The sequence below is a fragment of the Oenanthe melanoleuca genome, chromosome 10, assembly GCF_029582105.1.
Source record: "Oenanthe melanoleuca isolate GR-GAL-2019-014 chromosome 10, OMel1.0, whole genome shotgun sequence".
In the NCBI taxonomy this organism is placed as follows: Eukaryota; Metazoa; Chordata; class Aves; order Passeriformes; family Muscicapidae; genus Oenanthe; species Oenanthe melanoleuca.
The window spans coordinates 5,935,709-5,951,832 of NC_079344.1; the positions used below are offsets into that span (position 1 = coordinate 5,935,709).

The 16,124-nt window shown below is 44.3% G+C and overlaps 1 protein-coding gene across 8 annotated transcripts in view; it reads left to right on the forward strand.

Moving 5' to 3' along the window:
- MYO5A (myosin VA) overlaps positions 1–16,124 on the forward strand; it is a 96,707-nt gene that overhangs the window by 51,783 nt on the left and 28,800 nt on the right. For all 8 annotated transcript variants that reach the window (XM_056499856.1, XM_056499858.1, XM_056499860.1 and 5 more), the window contains exons 10-20: positions 37–302; positions 858–939; positions 3,333–3,473; positions 4,228–4,353; positions 6,287–6,370; positions 9,649–9,810; positions 10,293–10,390; positions 11,001–11,087; positions 11,176–11,284; positions 12,046–12,257; positions 13,597–13,753. In XM_056499856.1, the coding sequence (XP_056355831.1) occupies positions 37–302; positions 858–939; positions 3,333–3,473; positions 4,228–4,353; positions 6,287–6,370; positions 9,649–9,810; positions 10,293–10,390; positions 11,001–11,087; positions 11,176–11,284; positions 12,046–12,257; positions 13,597–13,753 (1,524 nt within the window). The remainder of the gene's footprint in view (positions 1–36; positions 303–857; positions 940–3,332; positions 3,474–4,227; positions 4,354–6,286; positions 6,371–9,648; positions 9,811–10,292; positions 10,391–11,000; positions 11,088–11,175; positions 11,285–12,045; positions 12,258–13,596; positions 13,754–16,124) is intronic.

Consider the following 16,124-nt stretch of genomic DNA (forward strand, 5'->3'; position numbering starts at 1 on the left):
ATACTGTTTCAATATCTAACTTGCCTGTTTTTATAGCCCAAGCATGAGCCCCTCACCATCTTCTGTGACCTCATGGGTGTGGAGTACGAGGAGATGGCCCACTGGCTTTGCCATAGGAAGCTCGCCACTGCCACTGAAACCTACATCAAGCCAATTTCCAAACTTCATGCCATCAATGCCAGAGATGCACTTGCCAAACATATCTATGCTAATCTCTTCAACTGGATTGTAGATCATGTGAACAAAGCCCTTCATGCCACTGTAAAACAGCATTCTTTCATCGGGGTGCTAGACATCTATGGGTGAGTTTTTGTCAGAGATATGACACTTGCAGAATTATCTGAGTGCACAGCATCCTTGTCTTTTTCATCCATCACTGCATGGATTAAAAAAACAAAAAAACCCCAAACTTTACCAGCTGCTTATTCCAGCTGAAGGAAGTAGGTGTTTAGTTTTGACACACTAAGAGCTTTGTGCTGACTTTGATGTTTATAGTGGGATTTCACATTTTTGCTGTTGGTAGTTAATTTATTTGTTGCATTTTGGAAAGTTACAAGGCAATTTTCATGTCAGATTCCTCCAAGGTGGCGCTTACAGGGAGGACAAAGATAACTAATGTGCTCTCTGGGAACATCAGTCCTTTCCCTGAGTTCCTCATCCCTGCCTGGAGAGGGAGCATCACTAAACTGCTTGTGTAGTGCAGTTTGCCATTTCTCTGTGTGTTTTCTTGCTTGACCTGTGTTACTTGTGCATGAGATGATTCAATTAATTTAACTGGAGGGAGGGAATTTAAAATTTTGGGGTAATTTAATCTTTTTTTTCAGTACTCTAGTAATTTTGAGTATATGCTATTTTAGATTTGAAACATTCGAAATCAACAGCTTTGAACAGTTCTGTATCAACTATGCCAATGAAAAACTGCAGCAGCAGTTCAATATGGTAAGTAGGAAATGACTGGCATTTCCTCTTCCCTTTCCCCTCATCCAAGTCCATTCTGCTAATTGGGTCCCCAGTGGTTAGGATGAATTCCTTCAGTCTGTTAAGCAGCTGTCCTGGCTGTGGGCTTTGAGGGATGGGGATAGATTGACTATCTCCTAGAAATAGATTTTATGACTAACTACTGCTCTGGGACTGTTTGAAATTCTGATCACAGTGACAATTATAAGGCAGAAGCAGTGCTTGGCAATTAAGACCCCGAGATTGCCTGTCAGTGAGAGCTGTGTGGATGGAGTTGGAGTCATGGAGTCTCCATAACCTCTGGGAGCCCCTGTTGGGCAGAGCAGAGCAGGGCAGGGCAGGGCTTTGCTGCTGCAGACTCGCCGCCCGCGCTTCCTCCCCGCTGTTGCTTTTTGAGGCTTTTCAGCTGCATCTGAAGTTGATGGATGACGTGTGGCAGAGGGTGGCTCTTCCCCCTCCTCCAGAGAGATCACGATTCTCTCCTCAGCCTCAGTGACGTTTGCAATTACATCTCTTACCTGCATAGTGATGAGGCAAGTTATTTCTGCCAGGTCTGTTGCTAGGCTGTGCTGCAGCACTGGGGCAGCTCTGACCTCTCGCTGTGATCCTGCCTGTGTGGAAGTGTGTGCTCACAGGGCTGGATCCCTGTGCCATGGCTCATCCCAGTGTGCCAGGGGTGAGCAGGGTACTGGAGCAGGGACTGGGCTCTCCAGCCCTGGCATGCCCTTTTTGTGTGGGCAGTGCCATGGCTGGCTTCAGCTCCAGGAGTGGGATGTAACTGCAAGGCACAGGGTGTCCTGGAGTTTTCTCAGCTGTACAGCAAAATCTAGCTGCTGTAAGAGCTGTAATGGTTCTCTTCTTCAGCAGAGATAACTGTGCCCTGTTCCCTTCACTCTCATGCCATTGCTGTAAGCACCTGCCTCATGGAGAAGGAGGTGACAGGGCTGTTGTGTTGGTGTGCTGCCAAGCTGCCAAACCCAGTGCTGCTGAACACGGACCTGTTGGGCTGCCATGCAGGCACACAGGGTGGAGGTTGCTTTGAATTAAAGCCTTGTGGCTGGTGGCAGCCAGCAAACCTCCATGTGCTGCCTGGAGCAGCCTGAGCCTGGCTGAGGAGAGGCTGCTTGGGAACAAACTGCCCGACCACCCTGCCCTGCCTTGTGCCCACCACCCCCAGGGAAGATCAGGTCTGGAGGCATTTTTCACCACCTAATTGCTGGTTCCTTCACAGTGAAAAAACGGGTTTGTGTTTTCTTTCAGATCTTGGGTTGGATATGGCTCTCCAGGAGAAGCTGGCAGGGCTTTCCTGCCGGGTGCAGGGTGGGAATGGCTCCCAGGAGTGCTGGGGAGATGGTGTTAGCTAATGAAGTAAAGGGGTGAACAGCTCTGCCAGGGTGGTTCTCTGCTGCCTGCAGATGTGTGCTGGGGAGCTGGGAGGTGGCTGTGGGCTGTGCACTGAGCTCAGGGCAGCTGGGGCTGGCGCCCAGTTCAGGTGTTGTGGCACCCCCAGACCTGCCCATGCTGCTTGGTGCTGTGGTAGAGCACTCCCAGCACGCCTCCACCTGCCACAGCAGCTTTGAGTGTGCAGAAAAATGTAAGTGGGGAGTGAAGCATCATCAAAAATAACTGGAGTCAGCAGTCCTTTTGGTTTTTCAAAGTGCTTGTTCTATTAAGACCACAGTGTGCCTGTTCAATATCTTATTCTTTTTCCTGAAGTTTTAATTCATCTCTTATGCACATTTCATTAAAGCTGTGCAGGTTGTTTGTGATAATATTTTTTAATAAATATACAACTGCATGGTTACTGATCTTCATATCAGAAAAATCTGCCACAGAATTTTCCTTAAAGGATTTCTAGTGCTAATGCTCTTTTAGCTTTTGCTGAAGAATAAATTTTAATGCAGTGCGTCATGTTAGAAAAAAATCAGCAGCCATTTAAGAGGAAATAGAGCTCTGTTCTTTTACAAGGAAACACAAAAGTATTTATAGTGAAACTTTGCTTCAAATAGAAGAGCAGTGTTTGTAATTCCAAATCATAAAAGTGAGGCACATCCCAATTTATAGGTTGCTGTTCCTGCACTTGAAGGTTTTGCTGGGTTTTGTGTTGTTTTTTTTAATAAGAGAAAAGAGCTTATGGTAATTGTGGGCCAGTATAGTAAAAAGATAGGATATTTGCAGAAAATATGGAGTGCTTTAATTTAGGCCAGGAAAAAAGGTTAATTTATTTTTCATACACTTGTTAAAGAGTTTATTCAGTTGAACTAGTGTGTCACTTGACAGCCTGGATTAATGTGCCAAGATGAATTCAGTTGAGAGTTCAGTGTATTTATTCTGCATTTCATTTCACAGAAAACTGTTTTCCTTTTGCCCTGCAGCATGTATTTAAGCTGGAACAAGAAGAATATATGAAGGAACAAATACCATGGACCTTGATTGATTTCTATGACAATCAGCCTTGCATCAACCTCATAGAGGCCAAAATGGGAGTTCTGGATCTGTTGGATGAGGAGTGCAAGGTGTGTGTTCAAGGGCTTTCATAGAGAAAGGCACCATCAGCTGTCCTGCTTCTGGGCTTCACAGGGAAAATCATCTGCACACACTTGTCATTTTGACACTCTGCTGGTGCAGGAATTTGGAAAGTGTACCAACAGAATTGGCAATTACAAGAGGAGGAAAAATGGTTTTAGTAATGAACTCCCCTTCCCCTCCATCATATCTGTAGCTGTTCCTGGGTCTCTGTTCAACTTTGTTTGGACTTTGACAGTTTTCTCTTCCCTGGGGATAAGCAAGTGCAGTCCTTAGTCCTGTCAGATTGCCCCAAACTGCCTCTTGCTTGGTGTTTCACCCTTTGTCTTTTATCTTGGTTTATTTTATGCCAAGCCATGTACAGGGGATGGCTCAGAGTTTCTGCCTTAGTGGAAACCCAGCTTGGGGTTCTTATTTATCACAAAGCATCACAAGAAATCTCTGATGGAGGTGGAGGAGTTCTGCTCAGTCTGGCAATGTGCCTTTGGGATCCCTGCCTTCAGGTGTGTGACAGTGGAGGCAGTGTTGGTGCCAGATGTGTCCCAGCAGCTGCACCTGCTGCCAGTGCCCAGTACCCAGTGTGGAACTGATTATTACTGTGTCCTTGCTTCTGGCAGTGCTGGGAATCTGAGGAGCAGGAATGTGAAAGCAAATCATTGAGTGTTGTCCCCCATCCTCTTAGATGCTTTTGCTGCTGAAGAGTTCTCAAGACCTTTTAAGTGTATTCTGTATTCTTTTCCATAGATGCCAAAAGGCTCAGATGACTCTTGGGCCCAAAAACTCTACAATACTCATTTGAATAAATGTGCTCTCTTTGAAAAACCACGTATGTCCAATAAGGCCTTTATCATCAAGCACTTTGCTGACAAGGTAAGGACTTTTTCTGCAGTGCTGCTTCCCTGCTGATGTGTGGGAGGGGATCCTGGGGCTGCTGCAGGCAGAGGCATCCCTGGCTCTACTCAGCTCCTACAAAAGTGTGCCTGCCTCAGCCCCTGGTGAGGAGGGGAAGGTGAGCTGGCAGCTGTGCAGAGCCAGGGACACACAGGAGCTCCTGACTCCATCACATGCTGTAACCACTGACCATCCTTCTGCAAACATGGGAGCTCAGTGCATTTGCAGCTCTCAGCATGACTGCATCAATTCCAGTTATGCAACAGGAATGTACAAAAAAGGAAATCCTGTACCCCACTCCTTTAGCTAAAGAGCAGCAAGGAATTAATGTGGTTTTTGCTGCCATCTCAGTGTGCAGAGAGGAGAGAGGCTAACACACCCTTTCTATTGCTGGAGCAGTGTGTGCTGCTCCCACCCTCGCCTCGGCTGCTCAGGGAACAGCTTTTTCTGGGGAGCTGAGGGGTGTCTCACTGCAGTGCATGTCATGTTCAGCTCCCAACACTCATCAAACTGAGCCACTCCTCAGGTTAAAACAAAAAGTTAATAAGGCTATTTAATATAATTGTCCTGTTATAAAGAAAAACTGTCTCAGAATATTGTCAGCTCAGAAAAGGTTTCAAGAAGCTCTTAGATTCTCCTCAGTAGGTCTGCACCTGCTGACATGGGGGGTTGGAGGCCTTTATCTGCCTCTGCCAGCTTTCTCCCAGGCTCCTGAATTTATGTGTAGAAGAAGGGTCCTATTCTTTTTGCATCGAGTGTTACCTTAATGAAAGCAGCAAGAACATCTCTGTCACTGTTTAGGTTCACAAGTTCTGATCTATTTTGTGGATGAGAGAACAAGAAGGAATTAATTAATATTTCATAACCTGTTCATTAGGCTAAACTTTGATATTGAAAGCAAGGCATAGATATATTTCCTATGTCTAGGCTGTGAGCAGCAAGGGCCAAGGAAAGCAGAAAGCAGCTCCAGGCAGGTGCTAGCAAAGCTCTGAGCTCTGCTGTGCTGCCTGTGCTAAGCATTTTATATTTTCTGTGTACACAGAATGTACACAGACATCTGGGAAGAAAAATAAAGCCACAGCTGGCAGGTCAGCAGTGCTATGTGTGCTCCTGGACAAGGCAGGGATGCTGCTGCCCTCTCCTGGTGTGGCCTCCTGCAGTAGGAACATGGATGGTGCCCCAGGTACTGCTCAGAGTGGGCTTCCAGCTGCAGAGAAGCCCTGGGGACATCCTCTGTCCTCCTCCCTCTAGGAATTCCTTGGAACATTCTGCAGCTCAGGGTATAGTGTCATTATGCAAGCACTGATAAATGGACTTTTGACAGCAGTTTTGGTTTTCTTTCAGCCTTGAATTAGGACAGTGAAATAAATGGTAGGTTTTTATCTGACACTGGCTGTTCTCTTTGGTCCAGGAGATGCTGTAGCTCTGTGACAGAGGGTTGTTATGTACTGTCACCACATTCAGACATTTGATTGCTTCTGGTAAATTTATTCCTTCAGAGCACAAATGAGCCATTTCCACAATAATCTGGAGGCAGATGTACTTACTGCCTCTCAGCTAATGAGATGAGAGATACTTTGTTCTCAGTTGCATCTGGATTTCAGGCAGCTCTGCAGCCCTGAGGAGTTCAGTGAAGGAGATGCTCAGCACACACTTTTGTCCTTCACCCTTATGAAATATGCCTGGTGTAATGCAATAGCAGTATTCCTCTATTTTAATGCTCTGCATTTTACTGGAAAGCACTCTCTTTGAGAAAAAAATCTATATTTAACAAAGATGCACTTGGGAGCTGATATTTTCAGTATGTAAAAGAATTATGTTTTAAATGTGAATGTTATAGCTGGTGAATTCTATGCAAATTATTCTTATTTAATACTTCTAATACTTTTTCTTGTAAAATGATTGCTTCCAGGTGGAATATCAATGTGAAGGCTTTTTGGAAAAGAATAAAGACACAGTTTATGAAGAGCAAATTAAGGTCCTAAAATCAAGTAAGGTTAGTATAAGGATTTTTTTCCTCTTTTGCAGTTATGAATCCTTGAATCAAGAGTCATAGAAAACTTCTTATAAAACTGGGAAATATTTCTCCTTTAGTATCAGATCAACTGAAATTGAACATAGTTTTTGTTTTACTTGGTTGTCTGAATGCATTTAGAAAGTCCTATATCTTAACCTTTTTCCATGTAACATCAGTCTATTTAGATTTGGGGAGGAGGGTTTATTTTCCTCAAAACTTTGCTGTATTTTCTGTAGACATGTCAATGACTTCTGATATACTGTAGTGGTATAAGAAGGCTTAACAGTTAAGCCCATAATTTTATAACCTGAAAACAGAAGCTCCTTGTTTATGGTGTGACAACTGAACAGAAATTTCTGAGGGAGAGACAAGTTCAGTTCCTGAAGAAAAATGAGAGAGGAATAAAATATATAGACCCTAAGGGCACAAACCAGAACTTACAGTCTTGTCTCCTTGATATCTATGAAAGAAAGATAACATCTGAATTGAAAAATACTGCATGAAGGAATATTATAGAACAGGCCTTCAGTGGCATCATCTGTGTTTTGTATTGGCAGAAATACTGGTTGTGCTCTCAGAAATGTGAAGGCAATTAACTTGACATTGCACAGTGATGGCTGTTGGGATTTTGCTAGCTCTAATGGCCCAGGAAGCTGGGTATTAAGGACAGGCTATTTAAAATTATGCTATTCTATCAGGAAAACCAACATTTTTCTCTTCTGTTTCTATTCTGAGCAGATAATATGAAGCTAAATGATTAAAACATTAAGACTGAAACACCACAGCAGAGTATCCACTGGGAGAAGTGTTGAAGTGGTTTAAGTGAAGCCAGTTTCTGGGGTGGAGGGGCAGGCAGGTGGCACCTTTGGGGAGCTGGCAGAGGCCAGCCAGGCACTCTGTGCAGGACAGAGGGACAGGTGTCCATCCTGCAAGGGACACACAGTGGGGACAGAGCTGCTGGAAGAGCCTGGCAGCAGCTTGGCCAGGCTCAGTGTAGCTTGAGGCAGCTCAGTCTAAACACTAAAAAACAACATGGTCTTACCCCATGGTAAATTTTGCCAAAACTAGTGTAAAGAATGTCTTATTTTTGTTCTTCATCAGCGCCTCTTTGTTAGTAATTGTGGTAGAACTGCATTTCTGATTTTTATTTTATTTTGTTGGTGGTGGTGTTTTCTGGGTTTGCTGTGCACATCCAACAGAAGGTAATTCTAAATTGAATATATCATCTGTCATCCTGCCCATGCCCACTCTCACAGTTTGGATGCTTCTTTGCTCTCCAAAGTGCATGACACACTCTGCTCTTGGCAGGCACTGTAGAGCTCAACTATTTATTTTGGCCTTGTCTGTAAATCCACCCACAGAACCTCTGTGAACTAGTTCAGTTTCCATGCATGTATCATGAAAGCAATACAACAGTCCTGGGCTGTTATGCTTGCTGCTGGCATGGTTGTTAAAATCTGTTGTGGCTCTGTATTGGAAGGAATGATCTGTAAGATTATTAGCAGCATGTTAAGTTGTCTGAAAAAATTACAGGGAAGAAATTCTTGCTTGCTTGTTTTCTTTCACATGAATTGTCTACACTTTGATCAGTGTTCTCCCTCTCTTTGAATACTCCTAGTGTTCTGTGAAACAAAGGAAATTGATAAGATACTAAAACCCAAAGAGGAGTAGTCCTGCAGTGTGGATTACTGCAGCACTGCTCCACTATTGCTGACCTGTACTGGAGAGGCCAGACATTGTTCCTTTCTTCTGCTTGGGGTAACTGGGCCAGTGTCTGTGAAAATAGTGCCTTTGACATGCACTTGGCAGTTTTTACAGGCAGAATTTCCCAGGGCTGGAGAAAGGGAATGAGACTTAGGTATGGCCAGCTTAGAACTCATCCATCTGCAATTGAGACAATGGGGGCCCTGTTCCTGCCCCCACCTCTGGTGTGTGGGAGCATCAGAAGCTTCAGAAGAATCATATTACATTCAAATAAGTTTCTAAACAGGCTGAAAACACCTGGCTCTGTAACTCAGCTGCCTGTGCACACCAACTCACTGCATCACAGGCAGCTGACAGGGAGCCAAATCATCCTCAACTCTGTGTCAGTGGAAGGAGAAGAGTAAATCACCCTCAGGAAATGTTCTTCCACCAGCTACAGAGGTAGACTCAGGTGAGATAAAGCCAAGCTGTGATACTCCTTTTTAAATTCAGGAATTTAGGATACTTTTGTAACATCCTTGGTCATTCTGTGATGCTAGAGTGCTATGCTGGGTGCTCCTGGGGAACATTTGATACCCTCTCCCAGACTGTGTGGCACAAGGCACAGGTCCTATTTTGTTGTGCAGTGTGTTCCATTGGTTGTTTTGTCTACTCACCAAGTTTTATAAGACAAAATCAATTTTTAAATATTTTATGTTGTACTTGGCCCAAGTGCTTTCTAGTACTGAAAAATGAATGTTCTTATCTCTTGGGGAAAAATGCACAGATGCTAGATGTAAAATTATTCATGGACAGGTAGAGAGGTTCAGATTCTCTTACAATGGTTCTGAAGTGCTGGAGTTGTCAGTAGAAAGACCTGGTGGTGTTATTTTTAGTTATAATCTCATCAAAGCAGCTGTTAGGTATCAGTGTACTTTGTAGCCATTAGAGAAAGGAACCAGAAGTCCTGTGTGGTGTTTGGAAAGATATTTCAGGTTTTTGTTCCACTCCCACTGGCAGGGAGTAGATCTCAGTCAGATAAACTTGGCTAGTGGTTTTTTTTTTTCAGTTGATGGTTCTTCTTTTAAGCTGATTATTTCAATTTGGAGTGATAAAGCAGGAATCATCTTTGCTGCCTGCTGCTTTATTCAGTGTCCCAGAAACCTCTCAACCACAAAGGAGACTGATGCTCCATTGGAATATGGGAGGACCCTGTTGCTTCCTCCTTAGATCAAGGCAGTCATTTAAAATTGCAGCTGGTACTTATGAAACTGCTGTTGGTATCTAACAGTTTCACATGGCTATTATTGGCTGGATGAAAAAAAACTCAAACTCAAATCAGAATTTTACCTTCAGAAGGAGACTCACTGATCAAACCCACAAAGTTTTGGTATTAAATCATGGCCCACTCTCTATACCACTTAGCCTGTCTGCTTTTTGCATTTGTCCCCTGTGAAGTTCAACAAAAATGCAGTTCTTACAAAAACTGAGCTGGAATTTAACCTTAAGCACAATCAGGTGCAGGCACTAGCTGGATTCTCACCCTCTGTGTATTTTTTATGCTGTCACACCAGTTTAAGCTGCTACTGGAGTTGTTCCAGGATGAGGAGAAGGTCCTCAGTCCCACATCAGCAACCCCTTCAGGGCGTGTGCCTCTGTCTCGAACACCCATCAAACCAGCCAAGGCCAGGCCAGGGCAAGCCAGCAAGGAGCACAAGAAAACTGTGGGACATCAGGTGAGTTGGAAGATGCAGCTCTGTTAAATAATCCCTCCCTTTACCTCCTGTCTCATAGGTCTCAAGGTGTGCTGGTGTCTCATGGCATCCCTTGTGATTTGAGAGAGGTGCAGCTTATTGTGATTTACAGTTTGGTGCAAATAGTCCCTGGTTACTAATGCACTATGGGGAATTACTTGAGGCAGGCCATGTTTTATTATGATGCCAAACCCCAAACTGATGCTTTTGAAAACATATTTAACATGGATGCTGAGAAGTTTTGAAAATCTTAAACTAGATCTTTTGGATCATGTGCCACTTTGTCTGATTCAAATCAAACTTGGTTCCAGTTATCAGTGGCCAAACATAAAATATCCACATATCTTTGCCATAATTAAATTTAAAGTATGCAAATCAGGTCTGCTTTCTGAGATTATCTCAAAGATGACTGAGCTTATTGAGGCTATTCCCTGACATTATTTTTCATTTTCTTTTTCAAAAAGTTTCGGAACTCTCTTCACCTGCTGATGGAAACCCTGAATGCCACAACTCCACACTACGTGCGCTGTATTAAGCCCAATGACTTCAAGTTTCCATTCACGTAAGATGCCAGTTCCTGTGGTTTGAGCAGCCTGTGCTGGGAGGGGATTGCCCAAGGCCACTGAGGATCAAGGCTCTGCTGAGCTTTGCTCACTCAGCAGTGAGGTGCTGTGTCTTCTTTCTCTGCTTGTGCATTCACTGTGTAGGTGTATTACAGCAGGAGATGTTTGGGGATAAATAGAAGGAGAAATACTTCCTGATGCCATTTTTTTGTTTATGGTGATACATGAGAAAAAAATTCCAACATTTTCATTGCTAGCAATTTTAAATGTAATTGGTGGTTTGCATTCTTTGAGCTCATTGAGATTTGCTGGAATTTGCATTTTCAGATTCCAAAGCCTTTTTCATTATATTTTTTTCATATATGAACTTAGAGTTTTCCTCAAAGCCAGGCACACAAAGGCTCCTGTAGCTCTTGTTCTGGCCAGCAGAAAGTGCCATGGGCTCAGACAGTTCTCCAGCCAGGCCGTCCTCTGCTACCCCTGAGTTTCAGGAGCACCTTACCTACCACCACATCCACCCTGCTCCTCACTTCTCTCCTGGGTGTGCACACAACCAGGACCCCCAGATAATGCAAGCCTAGTCCCAAAGGCACCTCTTGTTCTGCCTAGGTTTGATGAAAAGCGGGCAGTGCAGCAGCTGAGAGCTTGTGGTGTCCTGGAGACCATCCGGATCAGTGCTGCTGGCTTCCCCTCCAGGTGTGTTTGCTCTCTTTGCATTCTTCCAGCTGCAGTTCTCTTTGAGCTAATGCTCATTGTTGGGACTGGCGCTCTGCTTTTGGGACAGGTGGACGTACCAAGAGTTCTTCAGCCGTTACCGGGTTCTGATGAAGCAGAAAGATGTCCTTGGTGACCGAAAGCAGACGTGTAAAAATGTCCTGGAGAAGCTGATTCAGGTACTGGACTTAGTGCTGAGTTTGGAATCTGCAGGAATAAAGACTGTGTTCCTTACTGCCTCATAGCCACACTGTCTTAGTACTCCTGCAAAACATTAAACCACAAATGTATCCTGTAGCTCTTTAACTGCTGTTCCTTTCAACTTAGAATCAAACAGACAAAAAAAATAATTTTTTTTTCAGTGTGCCTTTGTATATTCTCAGTTTTTCCCTTAAAGTACTATAGCCTGTAGACTGAAATATTTCTGGTTTAGTTCTGAAATTTCAGATGTGTTTGAGCAGCAGCAGCATGCTTTGTTCTGCCCTAGTCCTGATACAATAAGTGATGTGTACATGTCTGAAGCCCCAGCTGCTTTGTTTGCACTGTGTAATGTGGTTGAAGATGGACCATTCAGAGGGGTCAGCTACAATTTAAGCAGAAAATTGTACATGTGCACTGCCTGTATTGCTTTCATCCTCTGGGCCCCTTTGTCACCTCCTGTAGCCTTCCACATTATTATCTTTATGGCATTCTCATCTAAACAAAAATCTCACATTGCTCCTTTGGGCTATGCTTGTGGCCTTATTATATTAATTTTTTAACAGTACCATACAGTCAAAATACCCTTCTCCACTACTTAATTTAAATCTCAGATTACCCAAAATATTACACAGATAATTTTGCCTCTTTGCTAACTGTGCTTTCATTTAGCCCTTCATTCCTTTTTTTATTCACTAACACTTAATGCTGTAACTTACCCTCTTTTTCCCTTTGAAAATAGGACAAGGATAAGTACCAGTTTGGTAAGACAAAAATATTTTTCCGGGCTGGTCAAGTAGCCTACCTGGAGAAAATAAGGGCAGATAAGTTGAGAGCTGCCTGTATCCGCATCCAAAAGACGATCCGAGGCTGGCTGATGAGGAAGAAGTACATGAGGATGAGGAAGGCTGCCATCACCATCCAGAGACATGTCAGAGGGTACCAGGCACGATGGTAAGCACTGCTCAGGGCAGATCCCACACCAGCCTCAGAGCAGGTCCCACACCATCCTCAGGGCAGACAAATCCCACACCAGCCTCAGGGCAGGTCCCACACCAGCCTCAGGGCAGGTCCCACACCATCCTCAGGGCAGACAAATCCCACACCAGCCTCAGGGCAGGTCCCACACCATCCTCAGGGCAAATCCCACACCAGCCTCAGGGCAAATCCCACACCAGCCTCAGGGCAGGTCCCACACCAGCCTCAGGGCAGATCCCACACCAGCCTCAGGGCAGATCCCACACCATCCTCAGGGCAGATCCCACACCATCCTCAGGGCAGATCCCACACCAGCCTCAGGGCAGGTCCCACACCATCCTCAGGGCAGATCCCACACCAGCCTCAGGGCAGACAAATCCCACACCATCCTCAGGGCAGACCAGTCCCACACCATCCTCAGGGCAGGTCCCACACCAGCCTCAGGGCAGATCCCACACCATCCTCAGGGCAGATCCCACACCAGCCTCAGCCAGAGCCCTCTAAGTAGGGCATTTAAATGTGATGCATTTGTTCTTGCCTTCCTACACTGCCTGAGAGGAAATGATTTTCCAGGGAAATGAAGGAAATTGAGTATAATGAGTGTGTCTGTCCTGCCTGGTTTTGACCTTTCTGAGAGGACAGCAGCACCCTGGCTCTATGATGCAGAAAACAAGTAGTACTTAGGAGATATGTTGCAGGTGAGGTAAAGCAGGACTGTCTGAGTCCTTCTTGGCCAGTTTCCGTGTGCCCTCCCAGCTGGGCCTGTCCTGCTAGAGAAGCCATTCCTCATCCAGGGTGCAGCTGTAAAGGGACATTCATCAGTCAGTGATTTGTTTGGATTGACTTCTGAGGGATGGCCATGGGGCCAGAGAGAAGGGCAGGAGTACAGGTGGTATTGTTCAAAGACAAGGTGGTGATGAAGGCTGTAATAACCAACCTTCAGAAAAAGGCATATGTCAAGATGCTTTGTAATTGTCTTACTGCAAGAGCCAAGAACAAGCAAACATTTTCTGCTAGGGGAGATTAGGAGAGTAGATCTGGAAGATGACATAGTGGAAGCATCTTTAAAGTTGGAGAAGAGATGATGAGAAATTAAGCTGAGTTTACCTTGTCAGTTGTATAGTGAAAGCATTTCCCTGTAACGCTTTGCAAGGTTTCTGTTCATTTGTCATTCTGTTGTACTGCTACACAGCAGAATAACAAGTAAATATACTGTGTCACTGACAACATTAAGAAGCTAAAGACACAGGATATTAGGAAACCCCCAATCATTCAATCACATAATTGCAGGTGTTGTTTGTGATCTTTTGCTCAGCTATGCCACGTTCCTGCGCAGAACACGAGCTGCCACCACCATTCAGAAGTTCCAGCGCATGTACGTGGTGCGCCAGCGGTACCAGCGCATGCGAGAGGCTGCCATTGCCCTTCAGGCTCTGCTGAGAGGCTACATGGTCAGAAACAAGTACCAGATGGTAAGAAACCATCGTGCACCTTTTCACTCTGCCTTTTTTCCCGCACACTTTCAGGACAAAGCTTCTCTGTGGTGTCATCTTGGGAATCTGAGTTGTTCTGTGTGCATGCTGTTTGGTGTGATGTACATACCAGAGCATGGGTTAAGGGACAGCACCTGGAAATTAGAAATATCTGACACTGCCATCAGCTTGTCATTTTAGACATATTGTCATCATCAACACAGATGTACTTAGACTTTCAGTGCAGCCAGTGGAGAATCCAACAGAGATTTCCAGCATTTCTGATTTTTTCACTTGTTACATAGGATGTCGAGGCACTTGAAATAAATACTGTAAATGGCTGTGCTTCAATCTGCCTCCATGAGTCCAAATCAGTATTGCTTCCATCAGTATACATGTGATGCACTCACTACTGGTCCTTTCCCATTCCCAGTTTCAGTGATTCTGAAATGGCTTATGGAATTATGTTGGCAAAGAGATTCCCACAAAAACTGGATATTGAAAGTTATCTATGGATGGAGTGTTTTATTTTTTTTTAATGTATGTTGGTTTTGCTGTGGGGATAAATTGATATAGCCCTGACCTAATGATATTGATAATATTTTCCTGAATATGCTTGATAATAAATTATTCGTTGAGAAATTAGAATTTGGTTTTCAGTGGTTGCAGGGCTGGAAACAGAATTATGATTCAAACTGCAAAGTGCTAACATGTTTCATAGCACTTTTATCTACAAGAACTGTTTTAAGCAGGCTCAAAAGTATTTCACTGAAAAAGTAACTGAGGGATTTGTTTTCCCAAGCTTGTAGATGTTAAGGGCATGCAGCCAAAAGCCATCTGATGCTTAGGTACCATATCTTTCTCTTTTATATTTCAAGTTTCTGTATATTTTTCATTTTTATTAAACTTGCTACACAGTGACATGTGTAGTATTCTAACATAAACTAACCACAAAGTTGAAAAATACCAACACCCTTGATAAGAATTTCTTAGTAGCAAGACCTTTGTGCTTGACTTGGCTGTTCTTTTGTGTGGGTATCCACTTGCCTTTTTATTAGAATTCTTAACATTCTTGCTATTACAAACTGTATTTGTGATGTTAACCAAGATGTGTTTTTAACAGTGACAGATGTGACAAAGTGACACCTGGGTCACAGCAGCAGGTGGCCTAAAATCTTCATGAAGATGGGAGTTGTTTCTCTATGCCTGTTCATTGCATGAGTAATACACAGCCCATCTGTCTTGTAGCACAGTTTAATAAACCTGTTCTGTTCCCTCCTCATGGAGGTGGCAGGTTCCTGGAGGAGTCCCTGGAAGGGGTGGTCAGACCTGCCCGTCAGGAGGATCCCCCTGGAGCTGTGGATTGTTCACCACAGTAAAACATGACAGTCTGATGAGTGCCCCTGCAGTGTGCTGTGTTTGTCTTGTGCTGCTGAGGTGGGATTTTACCCCAGCTGAGGTGCAGCATGGCCAGGGAGGGAGGCACAGGCTCTGTGTGTGTGCCATGGGAAGGTAAACACAGTTGTTGTGGAGCTGCTGGTGATTGCAGAGCAGTGAAACTGAAGCTGCCCTGTGACAGGACAGGGGCTGAGCCCTGGCTGCCCTAATGTTGGTACAGATGTGTTCCTCAGGATTGTGAAAGGTACCTGTTGTTGTTGTTGTAGGAAGAGAGGGCATGTGTTGAGTCACGTGGGCAGTACAAGGGATTTAATATGGTTGAATCATCTGTTTCACATGTCCTGGGGAGAGCTCCTGCCTGAGACACTGCAATGTGCCTCTCAGCTGGACAAGGAGTAGCTCCTCCATAGCTTTGGCATAAGCTTTCCTGGGATATTCCTGGTAGATGAGGTAACTTTCCTAATCCTTTCACCATACTTTGGAGTGGCTTGTTTCCTCACTGGATTGCATGGATGTGAGAATTCACTGGCAGATGAGGACCATCCCTGCACGATGGAGGTATTTTACAGGACTTGTTGCTTTCATACTTGAGGTGAAAATTTGTTGAAAGCTGGTTGTATTCCAGTGTTCAGGGACCTGCTGGGAACCTGGGGGAGTGTTCCAGAAAACATGTAAGGAGGAGGCAGAAAGCAGGAATGCCAGCTGCATGGAGTGCAGTCAGAAGGACTTTGGCTTTTGACCTTGCTGTGCTTTTCAGAAAGCTGCTTCCTTACCTTGGTGTGCTGAGTGCTGCTATTTCCAGTCTCATTTTTAATTCAGAAATAAATACTAAGGGAGAAAGTTTGTGTGTATTATAGTCTTGCCACTTTGCCAGTGAATTTTAAATTAATTGCTTCTAACACATTTCAGTTCATTTGCCTAAGCAGTCTAAAAGAAAATAAAATTACTGTTACCTGACTAGTTTGTCTTATCA